A 14,417-nucleotide genomic window follows, 5' to 3' on the forward strand; every position below is an offset into this window, starting at 1 on the left:
CTGCGCCTATCCGAAGCCAGGAGCCAAGTGCCTCCTCCTGGTCTCCCACGCGGGTGCAGGGCTCAAGGACCCGGGCCATCCTCCACTGCGCTCCCAGGCCACAGCAGAGAGCTGGACTGGAAGAGGAGCAACTGGGACAGAATCTGGCTCCCCGAATGGGACTAGAACCCGTGGTGCTGGCGCTGCAGGCGGAGGATTAGCCTAGTGAGCCGCGGCGCCGGCTGGGCTTGGGTTTTATTTCTAGTCCAAGCTCAGGCTTCATATCTTTGACCACTTGTAAAATAAGGAATATGCATTAGATGATATCTAATCAGCTTTAACATTTTTACTGCTTTATATTGTGTTTATTGTGTATACTACCAGGAAAACTCTTAAAATTTTATCTGACTGGGCTGGCATTGTGTTGCAGTGAGTTAAGCTTCCATTTGTGAAGCTGTCATCCCATAGAGTGCCATTTCCAGTTGTGGTCACTCTGCTGCTGATCTAACTTCCAACCAATGGGGCTGGAACAGCAGCAGATGATGACTCAAGTTCTTGGGCTCCTTCCACCCATGTGTGAGACCAGGATGGAGTTGAGGGCTCCTGACTTCAGCATGGACCAGCCCCAACTATTTGGAGAGTGAATCAGTAGATGGAAGATCTTTCTCCCTCTCTGTCTTTCAAATAAATGAATAAATAAATCTTTAAAATAAATTTTATAAAATTTTACCTGATCGGAAGTTAATCCATATTTTGTATCTTAATGATGATACTGAACAAAAAAGTTTTACCTCAGTAACCGTGGACTTGAACGTTTCTCTCACTTGGTAGCTCGAATTACATCTTTACAAGAGGAGGTGAAGCATCTCAAATACAATCTTGAAAGAATGGAAGGAGAAAGAAAAGAGGCTCAAGATATGCTTAATCATTCAGAAAAGGTAAATAATTTAACATAAGATAGTATTTGCTAATTATCAAAGATTATAAGGTAGTTTTACAAAATACAAAATTTATTCCTAATGTTTATACAGTTAACCTTTCCAAAAGTTCTTATGTTTGGTTGGCTACTTGGTGTGTGAGGAAGTAAATGATTTTATTGTTATTTTCATTTGGTTTTCCTCTTGAGAGTGTTAGATATTTAGTGTTAATAGATCATCATAAATTGCTCTGGCTTGAAAATACCTTTTTTAAAAAATATTTTTCCCCATTTTTTTTTGTTTTGTTTTGTTTTTGTGGTCTGTGGGTAAGATGAAGATGCTGATCCATACATAACAGGGGTGGGCGTTTGGCAAGGCAGTTAAAATGCCAGTTGTGATACTTGTATCCTGTATTGGAATGCCAGGTTTGAATCCTGAATTCACTTCTCATCCAGCTTCCTGCTAATGCTCATCCTGAGAGGCATCAGATGATAGCTCAAGTATTTGGATCTGTGCTACCCACTTGGGAGTTAGAGATGGAGTTCGAGGCTCCTGGCTTTGACATAGCCCAGTCCATGCTGTTGTGACATTGGGCGAGTGAACCAACAGATGAAAGATCTCTTTCTTTAAAATAAAATGAAAGTAAATAAATAAAAATTAAAAACAAAAAGGAAAGAAAACAAAAGTATCAGGATGTAGTAGACTTTGCCTATACTACTTTGCTGGTAAAAGTTAGCAAAGGAGAAAAGAATGTGAAGTGACTGACCTTTACATTTAGAATTTTATGTTTTATTTATTTGAAAAACAGAAGGTAGAGAGATTTTTCATCCATTGGTTCACTCCCCAAATGTCCCCAAGGGCCAGGACTGGGCCAGGTGAAAGCCAGGAGTGTGGAACTCATTTCAGATCTCCCATGTGAGCAGCAAAGACCCAATTATTTAAGCCAACATCTGTTATCTCCAGAGTATGCACTGGCAAAGAAGCTGCAGAAACAGAGCCAAGACTTGAATGAGGTACTCTACTTTGTGATATGGGCATCCTAAGCAGTGTCTTAAGTGCTGCACTAACCATCCTCCCCTAAAATTTTCATAACAATGAGACATTTGATTAATTACCCTCTATTAACATAACTCGCTAAGAAAACAAATACTTGATATTCTTATCTAGCTGTCATCTTTCAGTGCCTCCCTGAATTGTTGGAGGTTGAGTAGAACATCAGATAAATGATCAGAAAAGCTACTCCTGGGGCTGGTGTTTGACATAGCCTGGCATGCCTTCATCCCATATTAGAGTGACTTGCGGGTTCTGGTGCCACTTCCAATTCCAGCTTCCTGCTAATGTGCACCCTGGGAAGCATCAGGAGATAGTTCAAGTAGTTGGGTCCCACTCACTCTCATGGAAGATGTAGATTGAATTACTAACTTCCAGCTTTGGTCTGGCCCACTCCTGGCTGTTGCAGACATATGGGAAATAAACATTAGTGGATAGGAGAGTTCTTTCTTTGTCTCTCTGCCTCTTTAATGAATAAAATAAATAATTAAAAAAATAAAAAAAAGAATGGAAAGCAACTATTTATCTTTGGATGTGTTTTGTAAGACCAAAAGTATCTAAAGAGAAATGGAATGTATTTTGACTTGGTTCTCCCTTCCTCTCTCAGTGACTTGCCATGGAATGCTTGTAATTTTGTCAGAAGTAAATGTGGGCACGTAGATTCAAATGTAGGTAAAGGTAATTTAGTATTTCTTAAAAAGCAATAGCAAAATATTTAAAAATACTAAAGGATTGATGTACTCATTTCTGTTCTTAGCAATGAACCATCCTTAACATAACCACAGACACAACATTGCTTTGCAATAAGCCATGGCTAATGATTCAAGTGAGTTAGAGAAAAGATATTTTACTTCTGATTCCATGTGTTTATTGTGATTTTTAAAGTAAGATATTTATCTCTTGTGGAATATTACATAATGTAAGATATAATAATATGCCTTTTAAACAGTTTATTACATGAGCCCCATTCCTATTTTACAGGAAAAAAATAATTTAGAGATAGATCTAAACTATAAGCTTAAATCATTACAACAACGCTTAGAACAAGAGGTGAATGAACACAAAGTAACGAAAGCTCGTTTAACTGACAAACATCAATCTATTGAAGAGGCAAAGTCTGTTGCAATGTGTGGTAAGTGTTTTTATATATATATATGTATGTATATATGTATGTATGTATAAAGACAGAAACCATCTGTCTGCTGGTTCATTCCCCAAAATGGCCACAGTGGCAAGGGCTGGACCTGGCTGAAGCCAGGAACCAACATCTAGTTCCCTTACTTGTCAGTCCACTTCTTTATCTATCTTCATTATCTTCCCTCTCATCTTGCAGGAAGAGAAACCTCTTCCTTTCCTGGCCTTCTGCAGAGCTAGTGTCCTTTTAACTCATCCTAATTTATTTCCTTCTCGTCTCTGTGTTCTCTACCTTTTTTCCTCCACTGACTTCTTTGTTTTTGTAAACATGTGTAAACCATTCCAATCTTAAAAACACACCCTTGCAGCAACCTGTGATCCTTACTCATTACCATTGTTTCATTCTGTCCCTCTAAAATAGCCAAACTTCTGGGATAGGAATTTGGCCTAGCAGCTAAGATGCCCATGCCCCACATCAGAGTATCTGGGTTTGATACCTTGCTCCAGCTTTTGACCCCAGCTTCGTGGGAATGGAGACCCTATAGGAGGGGGTGATGGCTTAAGCAGGTGGGTTTATGTCACCCATGTTAGAAACCTGAGTTGAGTTCTTGGCTCCCAGTACTAGCTATTGCAGATGTGCTCTTTCTCCAGTCAATCAATAAAATTTAAAAAGAAAATAAAATATTCAAGCTTCTAAGAAAAGATTTTTCCTTTTCTTCAGTTTCTTTTTCAAATGCAGCCTTTTTTTTTAAGACAGAGTTATGAAGCATGGGGGTATGTTCCAATAACTGTTTTATTCCCCAAATGGCCTCAACGGCTGGGGCTGTGCCAGACGAAGCTAGGAGCCCAGAGCTGCTTCTGGGTCTTTCACATGGGTGTGGGTGCCCAAACAGTTGGGCCATCTTCCTCTGCTTTCCCAGGTGCTTTAGCTGGGAGCTGGATCATAGAGCAGCTGGGTCTCGAACCAGTGCCCATTTGAGGTATTGGCATTGCAGGTGGCAGCTTTACCCATTACAACACAATGCTAGCCACCTTTTCTTCACTTTCTACATGATATTGACCTACTACAATCTAAATGTGTCACTTAGCACCTTAAATTCCATTTGTTCAGGGGAAAATTAATGACCCTATCAATCAGACCTGCTCTTACTCTTTATTCTCACTAATCTGCTTAATGGCCGTGTAGTCTTCCAGACTTTTAAATCCGATTTAAGTACTTTGCCTCTTAACCATTGTATGCTTATTTAAAAAAAAATTAGGTGAAAAAATACATGCAAAATACCTGTACAGTATACTTACTTTGAGTAAATGGTAGGTATTGTAATGGCTGTGAATGGTGGTATTACTCAGCATCCAGAAGTCCAAGCCAGAAATCTGAGATCATTCACAAATTCTACTTCCATAGGATATACCTGTATATAACTTAGTTTTAGTCCCTTTTAAAAGGTTCATGATAGCATCATCAATTTACTTGATTTGTTAAAATACTTAATGTTTACTTTTCCTAGGGTTGTTCTACTCATAAATGTCATTCTCATTCTCACTTAGATCCTTTTCTCTCTCTCTCTTTTTTTTTTTTTTTGGTTTGTTTTTATTTTTAACTTCAAATCTTAACTGTTCTTAAAATATATTAGTGGTGTTTCATTGTTTTAAATGTATGAATCATGCTCCTTATGTTACATAAAATCTTTCAGATGTTACTTGTCTTTATAATCTTAGTACTCTGCTGTTGTGGTAGATTTGTTCTGAGAGGAGGTGTGTAGTAGGAGCAAGAGGCATCTATTTTAGATGTAAACTTTGACAAACTTATTAGGTATCTGTGGAAATGTTAAGTCAGTTGGTTTGTAAGTCTAGATCAAAGGAGAGGGTTAGGAGTTAGAATATAAGTGGATGGATTTCTGTTTGATTAGAGAGAAAGGAATTAAGAAGTGACTATTCTATTATGCAGCTAAGTGTGATTTTGTGTTAGGAAAGACAAGAAACTTAAATTCTAATAGTTTCTATTTTGTTATCTAAAGGACAATCTCAGTGTGAAAGTGGATTTACAAAGTTTGAATCCTGATGATAAAACTTACTAGATGGGTTACCATAAAAAAGTTACCTTCTCAGAACCTTAGCTACCATATTTCTGTAAGAAGTCTCAGTGTAAACTAATATCTTTTGGTAATTATTAAAATGGATGTTGTACTACTATGGAATCTCATTCATCTTTGTTGCATAAATTAGAGTTCCTATCATAGCCTTAAGCTTCTTGAAATTTTCTGAGAGGGGCTGGTTGTGGCATAGTGGGTAAAGCTGCCGCCTGTGACGCCAGCATCCCATATGGGCACTAGTTCAAGTCCCAGCTGCTCCATTTCCAATCCAGCTGCTTGTTAATGTGCCTGGGAAAGCAGCAGAAGATGGTCCAAGTGCTGGGACTCTGCATCCACCTGGAAGACCTGAAGAAGTTCCTGGCTCCTGGCTTCAGCCTGGCCCATCAACAGCCATTGCAGCCATTTGAGTAGTAAACCACTGGATGGAAGATTCTCTTTCTCACTCTGTGTCTCACCCTCTCTCTGTAACTTTTCCTTTCAGATAAATAAAATAAATCTTAAAATGCAAAGGTAACTTTTCCTTTCAAATAAATAAAATAAATCTTAGAATGCAAAATATTATAACCACATTTTTCTGCTTTTACTTCACCTACCTCCAGTTTCCTCCTTTTTTTTTTTTACTTTCTTTCCAGCTATACTGTTCACTTTCTGCTCTGAAAATGGTACTGAATAGTCTCAAATTATTGGGCAAGAGCTAGATTTAGAAGGAGATTCCCCTGTACAAATCATTTAAATACCATTAAAGCTTCTATAATTAATAGTTCTATTAGAGTCACAGGTTAAAAACAGTTTGAAGAAAATTTATAGCCCATGTAAAGTGAAAAATATTGAAATAGGCTTTATTTAATGTATGTTTGTAACGTTTTGCTTTTAACAGAGATGGAAAAAAAGTTGAAAGAAGAGAGAGAAGCTCGAGAGAAGGCTGAAAATAGGGTTGTTCAGATTGAGAAGCAGTGTTCCATGCTGGATGTGGATCTGAAGCAATCTCAGCAGAAGCTGGAGCATTTGACGGAAAACAAAGAAAGGATGGAGGATGAAGTAAGAAAAATACTGCTGATTTTACTCATTTTTTAAAAGAGAACCAATCATGTTATGAGTTGTTTTCTGTATTTTTTTTTTACCTTTTTATTTATTTTAGAGACAGAGAAGCAGATAGAACTCTCATTATTGGTTCACTCTCCAAATGCCCACAAGAACTGGGACTGGGCCAAAAGCCAGGAGCCAGAACTGAATCCAGGTCTCCCATGTGGATGGCAAAGACCTAATTATTTGAGACATCCATACTGCCTCCCAGAGTCTGCATTGGCAGGAAGCTGGAGTCAGGAGCCGCAGTATCCAAGCAAGGTCCTCCAGTGTAGGACACAGGCATCTTAACTGGCATCTTCACTCGTAGGCTAAATGCCCACCTCAGTTATCTGTAACTTAAATACCGTGAAGGAGATTTGAGTGAAGTAATCAACTTGTATGTATATTTATTTTTGTATGGTCATCCTAGCATTTAGAATTTTCATCTTCAAATAGTTTTGAATGAATATGCACTCTGTAGGGTCTATACCATTTTGCACTATGACCATACAACAATATTGAAGTGCCATGGCTGCTACTCTGAAAAATTCTAACCACCTGCATTATAAGATATTCTGTAGCCTCACAGAGAAGCATTGCTCTTACATTTCAAAAGAAAAGGTGCTAAACTGCAGCTTTACCTGGCTTAGATTAATAGAAAGCACAGGGGACACATTTATAAAGCAGGATTCAAAACAGAAAATGACATTATACTCAAGTGATTACTGTATATAGATGCTAATATATATATGTATTTATATATATTAGAAATTATTTTAAACTGAAAGTAGGAAAACCTCTGCAAGGAAGGGAGTTGGATATTACCTAGATTTTAAATATTTTAAATATTTAAATAATTTTAAATATTTGAAATATATGTGTCAGACTCAAAAAGTGATAGTTTAAGAGCTAAATCTTCATTTGGTAGATTGAACATTTTCATAAAGTTATACAGGAGTAAGTTCTGAGTAGATAATATGATAGGTAAGTAACTTGATATTACCAGAGGAGAAAAGCCATGTTATATAGTCATGGGAGAAGCCTGAGTACTCAACTATTGATACTCCTTAAAATTTGATAGGAGTTGTGGCTGAAAACACTCTTTTAGGAAAATTAATCTGGTTGAGGTGTATAGAATTGATTAGAAAGAAGAGAAGATTAGAGATACCTATTAGAGCCAGCACAAAGGAGGAATATATATATATATAAAATCTGAAAGATTGTATTTAGTTGTTTTAAAACATAGTGTTGGGCTGGCGCTTTGCCATAGCAGGTAAAGCCACAGCCTGCAGTGCTGGTATCCCTTATGGATGCCGGTTCAAGTCTCAGCTGCTCTACTTCTGATCCAACTCTCTGCTATGGCCTGGGAAAGCAGTGGATAGAAGACCTCTCTCTCTCTGCGTAACTCTGACTTTCAAATAAATAAATCTTAAAAAAAAAATAGTGTTTTACTTCCCGTTAATTTTCCTGGTTCTGTACTTACAAATTGTATTACTGAAGTGAATATAATATGAATGGCCCTGACTTCTTTGGTGCCTACAGCCCTGAGGGGAAGACGAATATTAAAATAATCATTACAGACTTGACAAATAATTAAAAGGTGGCATAGAATGCTATAGGAGTGTATGACTAGTCACATTTGGAAGTTTAGGAAGGGCTCATTGAGGATATGGCATTTATGTTCAGAGCTGAAGAATGAAAAAATGAGGAGGGGAAGACAGAAGAAATCCAATGTGCAAGAACTAAGAACTGAAATGAAGGAGTGTGTTGCATTTGAGGATTTGAAGACTATGATCAGACTGTAAAGAGTAGTCAGTGATAAGAATAGACTGGTAGAAAGAGCAGATCATGAAGGGCATTGTAAACCTCTGTAAGAATTTTGAATGTGTTGGTTACAAGACCTGGTAAGTACTTAAAAAAAAATTTGTGAAATTGAATTCTGTATACATTCAGTTTATTTCGTGAGCCTTGGAGGGTTGTAGACTGGTACACAAAAATTTATAAGCACAAAAATTTATGAGTAAACAGGTGAATTTAAATACTCTTTGAAGGTCCCCCCAAAAAGGGCTTTTATGAACTCTTGGTATTGCAAAATTTCCTTGCTGACTGGAGAAGAAACCAGATTTTCTGTTCAATGAACTCAGTGTCTGAAATTTGGGGATTGACTTAATAAACTGTAAATAATAAGAAACTCTTTAAAATACTAATATTCCTTATTAGTATAAGGAGTTATAATGTACTTTATTTGATTGCTATTCTTTCAAATAATGTCTGATTTTTAGAAATTTAATATACCAATTATGTTTTTCATTCTCATAGGTTAAGAATCTAACTCTACAGCTGGAACAGGAATCAAATAAGCGACTGTTGTTACAAAATGAGTTGAAGACCCAAGCATTTGAGGCAGATAATTTAAAAGGTTTAGAAAAGCAGATGAAACAGGAAATAAATACTTTATTGGAAGCGAAGAGATTATTAGAATTTGAGTTAGCTCAGCTTACAAAGTAAGTCCTGAAAATAATATATTGTGATTTATTTTTTCTGTGTGTTCAACCTTGGCTTATGTGTTCCATATTTTGTGGGGGGTGGGGGTTGTATACTTAGAGTCTGTGAAAGGAAAATAGAAAAAAAGCATTTAGAAATTAGTGTGTTTACTTGCAGAGAAGGTTTGCAAAGAAGTTCAGGCTTTGGAAGAACATGTTCACTAAATTAAAATTATAAGTATTTAAAGGGAGAAATAAAAGGATATTATCAAGACTACTGATTTTATAATAAGTCCGTCTATGAAGAATAAACCGTAGTTTTTGCATACTGTTTTCATGTTTACAGAAATCCTCACATTTCGTCAGACTAGAGTTATAAAAATCAGGGATAAATTTCTTTTTATTAAAGCTACAGTATCTTACTTTACAGACTTTATATCAACCACATTCCTTGTTATATACTGAAAATGCAAAGCTATCACTAATATGGAAGCCTAGCAGCTGCAGATAAAATTGTTGATCCTTGAAAATTCATATCTTTCGGTTGCATTGTGTTGACTTTTTGATTCTGTTCTTCATTTAAGTTGTATTTATATTATATACTTATAGTTCTCTTTTTTTTTAAAGATTTATTTATTTATTTGAAAGAGTTGCAGTGGGAGAGGGAGAGGAAGGGGGAAAAGAGAGAGAGAGATCTTCCATCCTCTGATTTACTCCCCAAATGGCCACAGAAGCCAGGACTAGTTCAGGCCAAAGCCAAGAGCTTCATTTGGGTCTCCCACATGGGTAGCAAGGGCCCAAACAGTTGGACCATCTTCTGCTACTTTTCCCAGAACATTAGCATAGAATTGGATCGTAAGTGGAGTAGCCAGGACACGAACCGATGCCCATATAAGATGCCAGAGTTGCAGGCAGTAGCTTAAACCTCTATGCCACAGCGCAGGTCTGTGTTCTTTGTTTTTCTGTCAGTTTATTGTTTCTGCTTTCCCTTCTATTTGATTATTCATTTACACCACCACCCCATCTTGTTCTTAATTGGCCATAACATGTAATTCTGAATTAATACTCGTTTTTATGTACTTGCTGCACGTTTAACTATATATCCCTAATAGTGCTTTTCTCTGTAAAAATTAATGCAAAAAAACTATTTAGGCTGGCGCTGCGGCTCACTAGGCTAATCCTCCACCTAGTGGTGCCGGCACACCGGGTTCTAGTCCCGGTCGGGGCGCCGGATTCTGTCCCAGTTGCCCCTCTTCCAGCCAGCTCTCTGCTGTGGCCTGGGAAGGCAGTGGAGGATGGCCCAAGTGCTTGGGCCCTGCACCCGCATGGGAGACCAGGAGAAGCACCTGGCTCCTGCCTTCGGATCAGCGCAGTACACCGGCCGCAGCACACCAGCCGTGGTGGCCATTGGAGGGTGAACCAATGGCAAAAGGAAGACCTTTCTCTCTGTCTCTCTCTCTCTCTCACTATCCACTCTGTCAAAAAAAAAAAAAAAAAAAGACTTTTAAAAAAAAAACTATTTAATTTTTATTTTTGCAATATGGATAGATTTCTTCTGAAAGTCGCATTCATGGGCACCAGGTTTTGGTCCCAGTTGCTCCTCTTCCAGTCCAGCTCTCTGCTGTGGCTTAGGAAAGCAGTGGAGGATGGCCCAAGTGCTTGGGCCCGGGCCCCTGCACCTGCATGGGAGACTGGGAAGAGGCACCTGGGCTCCTGGCTTCGGATCGGCGTAGCTCCGGAAGTTGCAGCCATTTGGGGAGTGAACCACTGAACCAACGGAAGGAAGACCTTTCTCTCTGTCTCTCTGTCTCTCATTGTCTGTAACTCTACCTGTCAAATAAATAAATTAAAAAAAAAAAAAAGTTAAATTCATTACCAGAAGTTCTCTGTGCTTTGCATAAACATCATTATCAGGAACAAGGTTGAACCAGACAGTGTGACCTCACCAAATTAATTTGTAAAGTAATACTGTATATTCCAAAAAAAAAAAAAAAAAAGTATAAGGCCAGCGCTGCAGCTCACTAGGCTAATCCTCCACCTGCAGCGCCAGCACCCCAGGGTCTAGTGCCGGTTGGGGCACCGGATTCTGTCCCGGTTGCTCCTCTTCCAGGCCAGCTCTCTGCTGTGGCCCGGGAATGCAGTGGAGGATGGCCCAGGTCCTTGGGCCCTGCATCCGCATGGGAGACCAGGAGGAAGCACCTGGCTCCTGGCTTCGGATCGGTGCAGCGCGCCAGCCTTAGCAGCCATTGAGGGGTGAACCAATGGAAGGAAGACCTTTCTCTCTCTCTCTCTCTCTCTCTCACTGTCTAACTCTGCCTGTCCAAATAAAATAAAATAAATAAATACATAAATATATAAAATAAAGCAAAAAAGAAAGTATATTTGGAACCGGTACCGTGGCATAGTAGGTTAGGCATCTTTCTGTGGCACCAGCACCTATATTGGCGATGGTTCAAGTTTGCATTTGGGTTTGGATTGGTCTAGCTCCAGCCATTGAAGCTATTTGGGGAATGAACCAGCAGATGGAAGACTTTCCTGTCTATCTCTCCCTCTCTCTGTCTAATTCTGCCTCTCAAGTAAATAAATAAATCTTTTGTTGAAAAATACTAGAAACAAGTTATTTTAATTTTAAAAAAGGCAACTTTAACAAACAAGGAATAATATAAAGTCTCATAAAAATAGGAGCACTTGTTTTACTGTTTTTACTTCTATTTGAAGGCAATATAGAGGAAATGAAGGACAAATGAGGGAGCTACAAGATCAGCTTGAAGCTGAGCAGTATTTTTCGGTAAGTAAGAATCTTTTGAAGATACAAACTTTCAGAATGTGACAAAAGAAGTTGGATTATTTTATGTGAACTATGATTATTTTTCAAATTACTCTGTAGAGATTTTTCCTCCCTTTTAATCCCTATCTGTATTTTATTATGAATCTGAGTTCATGGTCTATTTAAATTATGAAGAAATGACCCTTTTTGTGCAAATATTTCCAGAATTGCTGTCAAACTAAAGGTGAAAATAAACCACTATTAAGGGTTCTGTTTTCATATTAGCAAGCTTTAATTAAAATGCCAGAGTTGGGGCTTGGGAAAGAAGGTAAAGGAAGAGGTAGTGGTAACATCCTTCCTGAGAACTTCCAAAAAGAGAGGTGACTGGACACTGTGAATACAATAGGGATTACAGCTGCTGAGCAGGGATTCTGGAAAACACTGCATACCTGAACCCTCAGCATGGTGGGCCAAAAGCTACACATAGCCAGAAGAGTATGGGTAAACAGGAATATGGCTTATATAGCCCATACCATGTGTTTGAAATCTTGACACATAGAGAAATGCATATGCTTTCTTCCCTCATTGTTGATGTCTTTGATGACCACAGCTTGGGCTCATCCAGAATGGACATGATTTCTTATTGGTGCTGGAGTGCCTGGACTGTTATTCTACAAGTAATTCTCATTAGGTGATGTGGCTACTGTACATCATCACTCACCATGACTTACTGCCCTGTGTCACCCTTAAGAGGAGATGGTCTGTGTGCTCTGATCTTGTAGACAAGTATCTGGAAGAGACATCAATTAGCTATGTGATGCCCAGAGCCCTCATTGATCCAAAACTAAGTTCTCCCTGGCCCCCTTAAACAATACCTTCCCACTGTCCTGTGGTGTGGTGTCCCACCTTGAGTCCTCAGATACATAGCAAATGGCCAACCTGAAGGAGAGCCATTCTTGGGAGCCATCACAAACACTATTAGTCAATGACACCAGATCCCAAGGAAAAACAGACATGTGACATTATACTGCACATTCAGGGTAAATACTGCCAGTGTGAGACTGTTCTGCAGGGCAACATCTTTAACAATCCAGACTGAGGCCAGTACTGTGGTGCAGTAGGTTAATCCTCTACCTGCAGCACTGGCATCCCATATGAACGCTGGTTCTGCTCCTGACTGCTCTTCTTCTTCTTCTTTTTTTTTTTTTTTTTTTTAAGATTTATTTATTTGAAAGGCAGAGTTACAGAGGGACAGAGGCAGGGACAGAAATAGAGGTCTTCCATCCACTGGTTCACTCCCCAGATGGCCACAACAGCTGGAGCTGTACCAATCCAAAGGCAGGAGCCAGGCACTTCCTCCAGGTCTCCCATGTGGGTGCAGGGGCCCAAGGACTTGGGCCACCCTCCACTGCTTTCCCAAGCCACAACAGAGAGCTGGATCGGAAGTGGAGCAGCCAGGTCTTGTACTGGTGCCCATATGGGATGCCAGCCTGCAGGCAGCAGCTTTACCTGCTTCGCCACAGTGCTGGCCCCCTGCTCTTCTGATCCAGCTCTCTGCTCTGGCCTGGGAAAGCAGTAGAAGATGGCCCAAGTGATTGGGCCCCTACACCCATGTGGGAGAACTGGAAGAAGCTCCTGGCTTATGGTTTCAGATTGGCCATCCTCTGTTCATCTTCTAATAAACATGACTTTCTGATTTTTTTGTGTCTCTTGCCTTACCAGATCATCATTGGAATATTTCTAAATTTGAAAAAAAAATTCAATAGTGTTGAAAATTATTTCCCTGAGAGTAAATTAACCTTCATTTTTGAAAATATGTACTACTGACTTCTGCAAACTGGTGTATAGTATCCTATACACTTTCTTGTTAACATGCTTCCACAGAGCATGGTGATCATGTTTCTCCAAACTTGTGGATAAATGTCAGATGATTTATGGTGGTTCCTATGGATTCTTTATTTTTGCCTCTATAAATTAATAGAAAACCTGACCCTGTCACTTAGTTCTGATTTATTCTGTTGCTTGAGAGGATTCAGTTAAATATTCAGTTTGGTAACTGTTATAAGCCAAATTTCAATTTTTTTTAAAGATTTATTTATTTGTTTATTTATTTGAAAGTCAGAGTTACACAGAAAGAGGAGAGGCAGAGAGAGAGGTCTTCCATCCGCTGGTTCACTCCCCAGATGGGCGTTAACGGATGGAGCTGCACCTGTCCGAAGCCAGGAGCCAGGAGCTTCTTCCTGGTCTCCCACGCAGGTGCAGGGGCCCAAGTCCTTGGGCCATCTGCTGCTGCTTTCCCAGGCCATAGCAGAAAGCTGGATCAGAAGAGGAGCAGCCGGGACTAGAACCAGTGCCCATATGGGATGCTGGTGCTTCAGACCAGGGCATTAACCCACTGCACCACAAAGCTGGCCTCTCAGATTTATTTTTAATCTGGACTTTAAAGTCAGATTTTTTTCTTTTCATTCAGTTGTTGAATACTCATATAGATTTCATTATATGGAACCAAACTAGAACAGGCCTTCACTCTTCCTTCATTTGTTTTCCCATAGAAATTTATTTTTCCTCTTCAGAAGTGCTAATTCTCAGAAGGATAATTAAATGTACACCATAAAAGTAGTTCTCCACAGGTATTTGCTGATCCTTACTAATTTTTTTCTTCTCCTTTTAAGCTAAAACCACTAGTTAAAAAGAAAGAAAAATAGACATCAGAACTGGAAGTTTACTCTGTAACTCCAGCATCCAACATAATATGGGTTTGAGCTGATCTGTTGATGCATTTGTCAAAAGCTTAGTGAATATTGTGTGAATCATGGTTCATAAGAGTATCTTTTTCATATGCTAATAGAACATCTGATAAAATTACTGGTGGGTATTTTTTGTATTCCTCAACCACCCACTCTATTCCAGTCATCAAAAGTAAAGTGTT

At 39.0% G+C, this 14,417-nt stretch overlaps 1 protein-coding gene and 1 pseudogene across 2 annotated transcripts in view; both read left to right on the forward strand.

Moving 5' to 3' along the window:
• Nucleotides 1–14,417, forward strand: part of ROCK1 (Rho associated coiled-coil containing protein kinase 1) — a 144,512-nt gene that overhangs the window by 99,117 nt on the left and 30,978 nt on the right. For both annotated transcript variants that reach the window (NM_001082367.1, XM_051851073.2), the window contains 5 exon segments: nt 811–917; nt 2,928–3,078; nt 6,051–6,211; nt 8,558–8,742; nt 11,440–11,509. In NM_001082367.1, the coding sequence (NP_001075836.1) occupies nt 811–917; nt 2,928–3,078; nt 6,051–6,211; nt 8,558–8,742; nt 11,440–11,509 (674 nt within the window).
• LOC138844041 (death effector domain-containing protein pseudogene) lies at nt 11,854–12,717 on the forward strand (annotated as a pseudogene).

This window comes from Oryctolagus cuniculus, chromosome 10, assembly GCF_964237555.1.
Source record: "Oryctolagus cuniculus chromosome 10, mOryCun1.1, whole genome shotgun sequence".
In the NCBI taxonomy this organism is placed as follows: Eukaryota; Metazoa; Chordata; class Mammalia; order Lagomorpha; family Leporidae; genus Oryctolagus; species Oryctolagus cuniculus.